Below are 14210 nucleotides of genomic sequence, written 5' to 3'. Positions count from 1 at the left end.
TGTAGGTATACACATTCCAGATTCTGGTACACCATAGTGTGCCCTACATTTCCCAATACAGCACCTGACTTTTAGGTTAAAAACTCACACCACTGAACACGAGGACCTTGATGAGCAGCATTTACATTAATAAATCATGGTTCGTAACAATTATTATATTGCATTATGATTGATGATCAATACAAAAATGACAGTTTTATCATTGATCTTCTCTTTCATTGATACTTTAGAATTATCATTATGATAGCCCCCCAAAATAACAGCTGATTCATGATGACAATTGCTGGGTGTAAATCGGCATTCAGGCATAATTATTAGGTGAAATTAGGCTTCGTGGCTAGGGCAGCATGAGGTATTAGTACAACCCATTTAAAGGGGTATTCCAATTACAACAATTTATCCTCTATTCAATGGATATAGAATAACTGTTAGATTGGCAGGGTTCTGACTACTTGTACCCCACTGATCATCCCACATCTCCCATTTGAATGGAATGACACTGACCATTTGCTCTGCCGCTGCCAAAGAAATCCAATGATAGCCAAGCACTGTACTTTGCTATCTTCAGCAGTACCATAGAGATGAATTCAGTAGCAGCATAAATTCTAAACCGCTGCTCCATTTATATGGTGGAACACAGGACTCTGGCTCTTATGATCACTAGGATAATCCAGCAACTGATCTAATAGATCCAGTGGATTGGGGATAATTGTTGTGACTAAATGCCCCTTAAAGGGTGTGAAACAAACAGTGTACCTGCAGTACCCAAGACCTGGGGATGTCTGCAAATTGTATATAGTATATATTGTTATGTTATCTATTTCACGTTCTGGCTGTATGTACTAGCAGAAGAGGTATGGATGGCAAAGTTTGGCAGAAACAGGGCTAACCACCCCGTTCTTCCCCTCTTGATAAGAGTCGTCTGGTCCCACTTACTGCCAGAAGCGGGAGTTGCTGTTCAGCCATTAAGAGGAGAGGAAGCACATGCCTGAGCTACTACTCCTGGGAACATGAGACCAACACTCCAGAGAGACCTGACAAATTCAGCTTTAAGAGAGCACTTGAGAGAAAAGCCGGCAGAGTGATTTGAAAAATACTGCGTTACAATCACTGCTGCAAGCTGAGGGACTACAGCTAAGACATCCTTCACCTATACCACCACTAGGCCAGATGAAGCTCAACTTAAACTTACAGTGGACACCTATACCTACAAGTGCCAGCCATCCAACCTTTCATCATACCTGCAACTGGTACCAGAAACTGCACTTTGAATATGCTGCTACTGGATGTACTGCAAGTTATATTTGTACTAAGTAAAAAGAGAATTTTATACATTTTCTTCTGGCCTGATTTGTTAAACTACATTTACACTGCACTGATCTCCAGGGAGCAATGGCCTGAGGGAATACACCGTGACACTATACCTCATCAGGGCCAGTACCATTCCCATTCTCTGCAGTGGCAACTCAGGTACTCATTGCATTACTCTACATAGGCGTTTGACATTTGTTGATTGGCGGCATCTATATAGTGAATACATACCTGAGCACAGCAAATGAAAGCAATAGAGAGGGTTACCAAATACACTGAAGATACAATTACATCCACTGATCTCTGGGGTCCTCGTCTCTGGTAAAGGAGAATAAAAGAAGTCGTTAAGAGACAGAAGGAATATATAATATGATGCACAGAAGCTGCAGAACAACCTAGCTCACCTTTAAATAAGAGCGTAGAGACAGCCACATTTTAATATTCTGCACCTTCTTCAGTCGAAAGTGAGGAATCTCATATTTCAGAGCCTTCCTGGCAGAGGTGAGATGGCTAAATAACTTCGCTATCAGAAATCTCTATGGGTGGAAAGAAAGAATGTATCATGTTGGAATAGTGGAAGGAGATACTGAATATAGTTATGATTTACAGATACAAAAGGGCAGCAGCAAAATGGCCACAAAGAGAAATAGCATAGGTATACAAATGCATTCCTCATATTCCACAATGGTACAAATATACATTGATTACTGTTCCGTCCAGCTGGGCTAGAGAATCATTACAGATCATGTTTGCCTCAGTCTTGGTATTTCTGAAGTGTTTAGTGTGGTTATAACACCATCTAGCGGTGTTAAGTTGTAATACACTTTATTCTTCCTGTTACAAAGACTACTGCATTGTGGGTGATGCACTGCATTGTGGGAGTGCAAAGCATTCTGGGAAAGAGAAGTCCCCAGGGCACAGTTCAGAGCTGTTCTATGCACGTCTCCTCTCAAACTCCACCATCCTTGTAAAAGCATATCTGGTGAGAGATCTACCTTTGTTTCAGGGACATAATGTTATACAGAGCTGTTCAGTTAGTTGTAATTGTTACTCAGGGAGTTGTTACTACTGTTAGCTAGACATGTAATCCTATGTGTAGGCAGCCATTTTACCATGTGCTTTCACTGTCAATGCAAATGTTATAGTACATGCATGCTTAATACTTATACATGTTAATTGTATTCTTGTAGTTTTACCAAACAGTCCCGTTTTCCTAATCAATCAATCAATTGTATATAATCAATTAATCGCACTTGTGCAATCTCTCACTCATGCTCACCGCGCAGAGAGTACGACCTGTTGACTAATAAACAAGTTAGAGTACAAAGAACAGTCCTCTTATTTGGAAAGCAGGGATGGTTTATGCTGAATGTTAGACTGCAAACTGTGTGAACGTGTATGAAGACAGAACAAGTACTCCCACGCACTCTATCTCCACAAAATATATGATACTATCACAACCAAAGGCACTTCAAAAAAAAATATATGCATAAATGCAGAATAGATAATGTCTTATAAAGCCTGCTGATAAATCTGTAACATCGTACATTAGTGAGTTGAAGATCGTAGGTGCTAATATCTGTAAAACATTCAGCAAAGGACATTAACGTGCAAAAGAAACAGCACACTAAAGAGTCCTCAGCTATTATCCTGAAGTACTGCAAAGTAGAGATGGTCTTCTTTCTATGGATCTCTCAGAGATAGTAGTTCTCTGGATTTTAGGCCTAGTACTCTGAGGAGTGAGCACATTGCTTCTCTCACTTCCTCCACTGGACACTGATTTGGCTAAAGGGCGGACCTAAGTCTATCATCATAGTGGAGCAAAGTCAAGATTATTAACCCTGACTAATCCATACAAAACTATGCTGGGTGTGTGCAGTGCACACTATGTAGCATTTAAATTACCAGAAACAATTAGCAAATACCCTATTCTGGTATACTGCACATGCATGTAATAGGCTAATGTTGGAAAAAGTTTGGATCTGTTCTTGTATCGAGGCCAATCTTTGCACCTATGGACGGCTTTATTTTGATTACTTTATCCTCCTACATCAGCTTTGGTTCTTATTACATTAGCAATTAGGAAATTACTGTCAAGATATATATTTATGCGGTTTTGTTCTTAACTGCCTTATGCATTTGTACTATATGCCAGGACTTTAATTCTACACTACAGTAATTCCTTCCCGAAGTTTAATTCAATCTTTTCTCTTTGGCTGCCCCAAGCTTCTAATAACCACTGCTCACTTTGTTTTATTAAAGGTTATCATGGCATGTAGCTACAGCATATTACATTTACATTGCAAGCGTCTCGCTGCATAGTGCTTTGTGTGCAAGATGATGAAATGAGAATATGAGCTCAGATATTTTTTGGGCTTGCTTTTATTCTAGATGCTTTTTTTTCTGTTTGCTGAAACCTTGATGCAGAGGCAGAGACAGAGAAATGCATTCCAAGCGACTGAAAATGATAACAGCCAGCTTTCCAAACATTTTTAAATCAGCAGCCCATCACCCCCAGAGGTTTCTATGCAAAAAAATAAATAAATTCATAAGGTCATATTCACATAGAAATATTCAGTGAACAAATATATGAAAAAAAAATCCCTCATGTTTTTTCAAGAAATAGATTTGAAAAAAATTGGGATCATTTTTTTTAAGGAAATGTATCAAATACATTTCTAAATCCATTTTATAAGATTTTTTTAAACATTTTTGGTGATGTTATTTTTAATTTTCCATGTCCCTACCTATATATATATATATATATATATATATATATATATATATATTTATTTATTTTTTAAACACAACTAAGATTTAGCATTTTTTGAATTGGCCACAAAGCCTATTTATAGGCTCCACTTCCTGTTCAGTACAGATCACCTTTCATCATAATCCTCATCGGCAGGATTACAATGACAGCATAGTTGACAATAGTCCTGAATTTTCAAGGACTGTCCTTAATTTTCAGAGACAGTTGCTGAAAATCCAAGCCCAAAATTGGTGTTGTTTGCGCAAGTCCTGCCCATAAATGGATGGTTCCATGTAATTTGGGTGCATTCCCAAGGATGAGATCTACTTGTCCCTAATTTACCTATTGCAAAATTGGTAAGTATGTGACAGATCTCAGGTATACTTAGATATTAGATAACCCAGGATCCATCACTCACAATAGGTGATATCACAGCTTATCTCCTCCCTCCTGACCTCTGCACAGGTCACAGAGCATGCCTAGAAAACTCTCCAATAGAAGTCAATGAGTCAGCCCCTGTCCATTGTGTCTATGGCCAAAGGTGGCTGCTGTAAAGCCCCCATAATTATGTTCAGAAAATAGAATAAAAAATAAATCTACAATCAGAAAATAAAAACAGAATAATAAAAAAGAATGTGTGTCACTATCTGGTTTAAAAAGTTAGAGATAACATTTTGCATTTGAATGTTTACCATTGAAGTTTAAGGGGTTGTGCAGTGGGTTAATATTGATGACCTAACCTCTGGAGAGGTCATCAATATCATATTGGCAGGGGTCTGAAACCTGGCACCACCACCGATCAGCTGTTTGACGGGGTAGCGGTGCTCCTCTTCAAAATTACCTGTGTGAGATCTACTTGTCCTCTTTGTAGAGGTGGCGCAGTTTTAACAGAGGTTAAGTTATCAATATTAACCCACTGCACACCTTTAATGGAGAAAACTGCCATAAAAGCATAATGTACAATATAAGCGAAAAATGCAGTTAGTTACAGCCAGTGTTAGTTACTGGAGAGTGTCATTGTGTATGCACATCGTATGGACAAAGGGAATGCTAACATACAGTTGGTAATTTATTAATTTTTAGGAGGAACAACAGAGGAATGGCTCAACTCAGACCTATGTGAAAAGAGGCTCAATAACGGTCACTAAAATAGACTATGGGAGAGCTGACAGCTACTCTTTAAAGGGAACCTGCCGCATTGTACATGCGGTTCTATCTGCGGGCAGCATATCATAGAGCAAAAGAAGATTGATATATTCTGTAGTTTTATACAAAAAGATCTAGTATAACTTGTACTTACTTACTCTGCTCTTACTATGCTTAAGGGCTCGTGCACATGAATGTATTAGGGTCCAGCTGTTCCATTCTGCAAAATATGAAATGCACGCGGATGTCCTCTGTATTTTTTGCAGACCGCAAAATACATATGGTCGTGTGCATGAGCCCTAAGAGTCCATTGGGTGGTCCTAATCAGTGACAGACAGCCTTTCCTGTATGACTGTGCACATACAGATAGCCATCAATATACAATGACAAACTATAGGCACTCCGTATGGGTGTATACACTACTGGAGCAGGTGATAATAAAACTCACACTGCATCAATATACAACAGTTAACCCCTTTGCGACCTCCGTTGTACTTGTACAGCAGAGGTCCACGCTTTAACCCCTTTAAGCGACAGCCTGTTTTGACCAAATGCCGGAGCCCCATTTTTCAAATCGGATGTGTCACTAATAATTTTGGAACGCTTTTACTTATCCAAGCTATTCTGAGACTGTTTTCTCGTGACACATCGTACTTTGCATTAGTGGTGAATTTAAGTTTATATGGTTTACCTTTATGTATAAACAAACTCAAAATTTGCTGAAAATTTGAAAAAATGCACTATTTTCAAAATTAGAATTTCTCTGCTTTTAAGGCTACTTTCACACTGACGTTTCTGGGTCCGCTTGTGAGATCCGTTTCAGGGCTCTCACAAGCGTCCCAAAACGGATCAGTTTAGCCCCAATTCATTCTGAATAAATAAGGATCTGTTCAGAATGCATCAGTTTGCCTCCGTTCAGCCTCCATTCTGCTCTGGAGGCAGACACCAAAACGCTGCTTGCAGCGTTTTGATGTCCGCCTGACGATGCGGAGCCAAACGGATCCGTTCTGACTTACAATGTAAGTAAATGGGGACAAATCAGTTTTCCCTGACACAATATGGTGCAATTGAAAACGGATCCGCCTCCCATTGACTTTCAGTGTAAGTCAAAACGGATCCGTTTGCATTATCATGAATAGAGTTGAGCGGACACCTGGATGTTCGGGTTCGAGAAGTTCGGCCGAACTTCCCGGAAATGTTCGGGTTCGGGATCCGAACCCGATCCGAACTTCGTCCCGAACCCGAACCCCATTGAAGTCAATGGGGACCCGAACTTTTCGGCACTAAAAAGGCTGTAAAACAGCCCAGAAAAGGGCTAGAGGGCTGCAAAAGGCAGCAACATATAGGTAAATCCCATGCAAACAAATGTGGATAGGGAAATGAATTAAAATAAAAATAAAAATAAATAAAAATTAACCAATATCAATTGGAGAGAGGTCCCATAGCAGAGAATCTGGCTTTACGTCACCCACCACTGGAACAGTCCATTCTCAGATATTTAGGCCCCGGCACCCAGGCAGAGGAGAGAGGTCCTGTAACAGAGAATCTGGCTTCATGTCAGCAGAGAATCAGTCTGCATGTCATAGCAGAGAATCAGGCTTCACGTCAGCCACCACTGCAACAGTCCATTGTCATATATTTAGGCCCAGCACCCAGGCAGAGGAGAGAGGTCCCATAACAGAGAATCTGTCTTCATGTCAGCAGAGAATCAGTCTGCATGTCATAGCAGAGAATCAGGCTTCACGTCAGCCACCACTGCAACAGTCCATTGTCATATATTTAGGCCCAGCACCCAGGCAGAGGAGAGAGGTCCCGTAACAGAGGATCTGTCTTCATGTCAGCAGAGAATCAGTCTGCATGTCATAGCAGAGAATCAGGCTTCATGTCAGCCACCACTGCAACAGTCCATTGGCATATATTTAGGCCCAGCACCCAGGCAGAGGAGAGAGGTCCCGTTACAGAGAATCTGTCTTCATGTCAGCAGAGAATTAGTCTGCATGTCATAGCAGAGAATCAGGGTTCACGTCAGCCACCACTGCAACAGTCCATTGTCAGATATTTAGGCCCCGGCCCCCAGGCAGAGGAGAGAGGTCCCGTAACAGAGAATCTGTCTTCATGTCAGCAGAGAATCAGTCTGCATGTCATAGCAGAGAATCAGGCTTCACGTCACCCAACATTGGAACAGTCCATTGGCATATATTTAGGCCCAGGCACCCAGGCAGAGGAGAGAGGTCCCATAACAGAGAATCTGTCTTCATGTCAGCAGAGAATCAGTTTGCATGTCATAGCAGAGAATCAGGCTTCACGTCAGCCACCACTGCAACAGTCCATTGTCAGATATTTAGGCCCAGCACCCAGGCAGAGGAGAGAGGTCCCGTAACAGAGAATCTGTCTTCATGTCAGCAGAGAATCAGTCTGCATGTCATAGCAGAGAATCAGGCTTCACGTCAGCCACCAGTGCAACAGTCCATTGTCATATATTTAGGCCCAGCACCCAGGCAGAGGAGAGAGGTCCCGTAACAGAGGATCTGGCTTCATGTCAGCAGAGAATCAGTCTGCATGTCATAGCAGAGAATCAGGCTTCACGTCAGCCACCACTGCAACAGTCCATTGTCAGATATTTAGGCCCATTACACAGGCAGAGGAGAGAGGTCCCGTAACAGAGAATCTATCTTCATGTCAGCAGAGAATTAGTCTGCATGTCATAGCAGAGAATCAGGCTTCACGTCAGCCACCACTGCAACAGTCCATTGGCATATATTTAGGCCCAGCACCCAGGCAGAGGAGAGAGGTCCCGTAACAGAGAATCTGTCTTCATGTCAGCAGAGAATTAGTCTGCATGTCATAGCAGAGAATCGGGCTTCACGTCAGCCACCACTGCAACAGTCCATTGTCAGATATTTAGGCCCAGCACCCAGGCAGAGGAGAGAGGTCCCGTAACAGAGAATCTGTCTTCATGTCAGCAGAGAATCAGTCTGCATGTCATAGCAGAGAATCAGGCTTCACGTCAGCCACCACTGCAACAGTCCATTGGCATATATTTAGGCCCAGCACCCAGGCAGAGGAGAGAGGTCCCGTAACAGAGAATCTGTCTTCATGTCAGCAGAGAATTAGTCTGCATGTCATAGCAGAGAATCAGGCTTCACGTCAGCCACCACTGCAACAGTCCATTGGCATATATTTAGGCCCAGCACCCAGGCAGAGGAGAGAGGTCCCGTAACAGAGAATCTGGCTTCATGTCAGCAGAGAATTAGTCTGCATGTCATAGCAGAGAATCAGGCTTCACGTCACCCAACATTGGAACAGTCTTTGGCATATATTTAGGCCCCGGCACCCAGACAGAGGGGAGGTTCATTCAACTTTGGGTAGCCTCGCAATATAATGGTAAAATGAAAATAAAAATAGGATTGAATGAGGAAGTGCCCTGGAGTACAATAATATATGGTTAAGGGGAGGTAGTTAATGTCTAATCTGCACAAGGGATGGACAGGTCCTGTGGGATCCATGCCTGGTTCATTTTTATGAACGTCAGCTTGTCCACATTGGCTGTAGACAGGCGGCTGCGTTTGTCTGTAATGACGCCCCCTGCCGTGCTGAATACACGTTCAGACAAAACGCTGGCCGCCGGGCAGGCCAGCACCTCCAAGGCATAAAAGGCTAGCTCTGGCCACGTGGACAATTTAGAGACCCAGAAGTTGAATGGGGCCGAACCATCAGTCAGTACGTGGAGGGGTGTGCACACGTACTGTTCCACCATGTTAGTGAAATGTTGCCTCCTGCTAACAGGTTGCGTATCAGGTGGTGGTGCAGTTAGCTGTGGCGTGTTGACAAAACTTTTCCACATCTCTGCCATGCTAACCCTGCCCTCAGAGGAGCTGGCCGTGACACAGCTGCCTTGGCGACCTCTTGCTCCTCCTCTGCCTTGGCCTTGGGCTTCCACTTGTTCCCCTGTGACATTTGGGAATGCTCTCAGTAGCGCGTCTACCAACGCGCGCTTGTACTCGCGCATCTTCCTATCACGCTCCAGTGCAGGAAGTAAGGTGGGCACATTGTCTTTGTACCGTGGATCCAGCAGGGTGGCAACCCAGTAGTCCGCACACGTTAAAATGTGGGCAACTCTGCTGTCGTTAATGCCTCGCTTCAGGCTCTGATGGCACAGCGTGCAAACCACTCAGGTCTTGTCGTCAGCACATTGTTTGAAGAAGTGCCATGCCAGGGAACTCCTTGAAGCTGCCTTTGGGGTGCTCAGTCCCAGATGGCGGCGGTCAGTAGCAGGCGGAGTCTCTTGGCGGCGGGTGTTCTGCTTTTGCCCACTGCTCCCTCTTTTGCTACGCTGTTGGCTCGGTCTCACCACTGCCTTTTCCTCCGAACTGTGAAAGTCAGTGGCACGACCTTCATTCCATGTGGGGTCTAGGACCTCATCGTCCCCTGCATCGTCTTCCACCCAGTCTTGATCCCTGACCTCCTGTTCAGTCTGCACACTGCAGAAAAACGCAGCAGTTGGCACCTGTGTTTCGTCATAATCAGAGACTTGCTGAGGTGGTATTCCCATGTCCTCATCATCAGGAAACATAAGTGGTTGTGCGTCAGTGCATTCTATGTCTTCCACCGCTGGGGAAGGGCTAGGTGGATGCCCTTGGGAAACCCTGCCAGCAGAGTCTTCAAACAGCATAAGAGACTGCTGCATAACTTGAGGCTCAGACAGTTTCCCTGATATGCATGGGGGTGATGTGACAGACTGATGGGGTTGGTTTTCAGGCGCCATCTGTGCGCTTTCTGCAGAAGACTGGGAGATAATGTGAACGTGCTGGATCCACTGTCGGCCACCCAATTGACTAATGCCTGTACCTGCTCAGGCCTTACCATCCTTAGAACGGCATTGGGCCCCACCACATATCGCTGTAAATTCTGGCGGCTACTGGGACCTGAGGTAGTTGGTACACTAGGACGTGTGGATGTGGCAGAATGGCCACGTCCTCTCCCAGCACCAGAGGGTCCACTAACACCACCACGACCATGTCCACGTCCGCGTCCCTTACTAGATGTTTTCCTCATTGTTATCGTTCACCACAACAACAAAAATATTATTTGGCCCAATGTATTGAATTCAAATTCAGGCCTTTTTTTTTACAGACACCTAACACTATCTGGCTATCTATTTAGGTACCGTATTACACTAATACAGGCACAGCAGTAACCACAGATTTAGCTGACTATGAAATTGAGGCCTAGTATTTAGGCGCTGGGTGACAGGTATGCGTTTTATGGACAGAATTAGACTGGGATATGCACAGTAGCGTGTGTGTGAAGTTATTGAGAATGACCCTATCAGCACCTTGATTCTGATATACCCTTTTAGGGATGTATTTAAAGTAGGCCTGATACAGCAGAAACCACTAAATTAGGAAATTGCTGAATTGGGAATTGTATTTCAACCCAGAACAAAAAATGTGCTTTGATGGACACTAAATAACTTGCCCAGCCACAACAGTACAGCAGTAACGACAGATTTAGCTGGATATAAATTTGAGGCCTAGTATTTAGGCGCTGGGTGACAGGTATAGGTTTACTGACAGAATTAGACTTGGAAATGCACAGTAGCGTGTGTGTGAAGTTATTCAGAATGACCCTATGTGCAGCTTGAATCTGATATACCCTTTTAGGGATAGATTTCAAATAGCTCTGATACAGCAGAAACCAATAAATTAGGAAATTGCTAAATTGGGAATTGTATTTCAACCCAGAACAAAAAATGTGCTTTGACAGACACTAAATAACTTGCCCAGCCACAACAGTACAGCAGTAACGACAGATTTAGCAGGATATAAATTTGAGGCCTAGTATTTAGGCGCTGGGTGACAGGTATACGTTTTACGGACAGAATTAGACTGGGATATGCACAGTAGCGTGTGTGTGAAGTTATTGAGAATGACCCTATCAGCACCTTGATTCTGATATACCCTTTTAGGGATGTATTTAAAGTAGGCCTGATACAGCAGAAACCACTAAATTAGGAAATTGCTAAATTGGGAATTGTATTTCAACCCAGAACAAAAACTGTGCTTTGACGGACACTAAATAACTTGCCCAGCCACAACAGTACAGCAGTAACGACAGATTTAGCAGGATATAAATTTGAGGCCTAGTATTTAGGCGCTGGGTGACAGGTATAGATTTACTGACAGAATTAGACTTGGAAATGTACAGTAGCGTGTGTGTGAAGTTATTCAGAATGACCCTATGTGCACCTTGAATCTGATATACCCTTTTAGGGATAAATTTAAAGTAGGCCTGATACAGCAGAAACCACTAAATTAGGAAATTGCTAAATTTGGAATTGTATTTCAACCCAGAACAAAAAATGTGCTTTGACGGACACTAAATAACTTGACCAGCCACAACAGTACAGCAGTAACGACAGATTTAGCTGGATATAAATTTGAGGTCTAGTATTTAGGCGCTGGGTGACAGGTATAGATTTACTGACAGAATTAGACTTGGAAATGTACAGTAGCGTGTGTGTGAAGTTATTCAGAATGACCCTATGTGCACCTTGAATATTATATGCCCTTTTAGGGATAGATTTCAAATAGCTCTGATACAGCAGAAACCACTAAATTAGGAAATTGCTAAATTTGGAATTGTATTTCAACCCAGAACAAAAACTGTGCTTTGACGGACACTAAATAACTTGACCAGCCACACCAGTAACGACAGATTTAGCTGGATATAAACTTGAGGCCTAGTATTTAGGCGCTGGGTGACAGGTATAAGTTTACTGACAGAATTAGACTGGGATATGGCCAAAAAATAACCATACTATTGATGGTTAAATGCACTTGGTGTGACAGCTTGACCAACCACACTACTGAGGGTTAAATGCACTTGGTGACAGGCGCAGCTTGCCCCTGATGTAGTATATGGCCAAAAAATAAACAGACTATTGCTGTTTAAATGCACTTGGTGTGACAGCTTGACCAACCACACTACTGAGGGTTAAATGCACTTGGTGACAGGCGCAGCTTGCCCCTGATGTAGTATATGGCCAAAAAATAAACAGACTATTGCTGGTTAAATGCACTTGGTGCGACAGCTTGACCAACTTCACTACTGAGGGTTAAATTCACTTGGTGACAGGCGCAGCTTGCCCCTGATGTAGTATATGGCCAAAAAATAAACAGACTATTGCTGGTTAAATGCACTTGGTGTGACAGCTTGACCAACCACACTACTGAGGGTTAAATGCACTTGGTGACAGGCGCAGCTTGCCCCTGATGTAGTATATGGCCAGAAAATAAACAGACTATTGCTGGTTAAATGCACTTGGTGTGACAGCTTCACCCTGATGTAGGATTTAGCCAAAAAACAACCACACCATTGAGGGTTAAATGCACTTGGTGACAGCTTGCCCCTGATGTAGTATATGGCCAAAAAATAAACAGACTATTGCTGGTTAAATGCACTTGGTGTGACAGCTTGACCCTGATGTAGGCTTTAGCCAAAAAACAACCACACCATTGAGGGTTAAATGCACTTGGTGGCAGCTTGTGATGGCGCAACACAAGACACAAAATGGCCGCCGATCACCCCAGAAAAAAGTGACTGAAAAACGCTCTGGGCAGCCTAAAAACAGTGAGCAATTCAATAGCAGCAGTTCAATCATCCACAGCTGCAGATCGATCAATGGATGGAGTCTTTTGGAGGAGTTAATCAGCCTAATCTCGCCCTACTGTCGCAGCTGCAACCTCTCCCTACGCTAATCAGAGCAGAGTGACGGGCGGCGCTATGTGACTCCAGCTTAAATAGAGGCTGGGTCACATGGTGCTCTGGCCAATCACAGCCATGCCAATAGTAGGCATGGCTGTGACGGCCTCTTGGGGCAAGTAGTATGACGCTTGTTGATTGGCTGCTTTGCAGCCTTTCAAAAAGCGCCAAGAAATCGACGAACACCGAACCCGAACCCGGACTTTTACGAAAATGTCCGGGTTTGGGTCAGTGTCACGGACACCCCAAAATTCGGTACGAACCCGAACTATACAGTTCGGGTTCGCTCATCCCTAATCATGAACAAACAAAATACATTTTTTGTTTGTTTTTTTTGTTTGTTTTTTTTGTTCATGGTAATTCAAACAGATTCATTCTGAACGGATACAAGCGTTTGCATTATAGGTGTGGATCCGTCTGTGCAGATACCAGACGGATCCGCACCTAACGCAGGTGTAAAAGTAGCCTAAGACGGATAGTGATACTTCATAAAATAGATATTACTTTACATTCACCATATGTCTAATTTATGTTGGAATTATTTTGTAAATGTCATGTTTACTAAATGTTAGAAGGCTTAGAATTTGAAAATTTTTAAGAAAGTTTCCAAAAAACACTTTTTTAAGAACCATTTCAGTCCTGAAGTTACTTTGTGGGGCTCACATAGTAGAAACCACCCATAAATTACCCCATTTTAGAAAGTACACCCCTCAAATTATTAAAAACTGATTTGAAAAACTTTGTAAACCCTTTAGGTGTTTGCAAAAACACAAAATGCAATCGCACACTGCAACCAGCACTCTGCCCTGCCTTTATGCTGGATGTTGAATGAGTCATTGGTGTACATTTTGGCCAAAGCGTAATAAGCCACTCACCACGTCAAGGTCGCCTCTGAGTGGTCCCTAACACTAGTTCCTACCTGTTATGGGCCATGACAGCCACACAAAGTCCAGGGAGCGCATGTACAGCATGCATGCCAAGCACACTCTGCTTTTAACCCCGTCCGGTGCCATAACAGCTTCGATCGGATCCAGGGATGCAAGTACCAACATGCATGCTGAGCCCACTATATACTTCTTCTGGAGCCAAATGGCTACTGGTAGGCGCTATAAAAGCAGACTCAGTTTTATACTGACTTTAAAACCAGCCTCCAGGGCAGACTAACTGGTCAGGGGTGCATGACTGCATGGAGATCGCCACGCCTCCAAAGAAAAAATGTGGGGGGGTTTGTAGTATA

General features: G+C 43.2%; 1 protein-coding gene across 3 annotated transcripts in view; it reads right to left on the bottom strand.

Moving 5' to 3' along the window:
• Positions 1 to 14210, bottom strand: part of PHTF1 (putative homeodomain transcription factor 1) — a 272612-nt gene that overhangs the window by 39680 nt on the left and 218722 nt on the right. For all 3 annotated transcript variants that reach the window (XM_044283480.1, XM_044283481.1, XM_044283482.1), the window contains 2 exons: positions 1716 to 1847; positions 1543 to 1629 (listed from right to left, as the gene is read on the bottom strand). In XM_044283480.1, the coding sequence (XP_044139415.1) occupies positions 1543 to 1629; positions 1716 to 1847 (219 nt within the window). The remainder of the gene's footprint in view (positions 1 to 1542; positions 1630 to 1715; positions 1848 to 14210) is intronic.

The sequence above is a fragment of the Bufo gargarizans genome, chromosome 3, assembly GCF_014858855.1.
Source record: "Bufo gargarizans isolate SCDJY-AF-19 chromosome 3, ASM1485885v1, whole genome shotgun sequence".
Classification (NCBI taxonomy): domain Eukaryota; kingdom Metazoa; phylum Chordata; class Amphibia; order Anura; family Bufonidae; genus Bufo; species Bufo gargarizans.
This window is presented reverse-complemented; position numbering and strand designations above follow the sequence as displayed.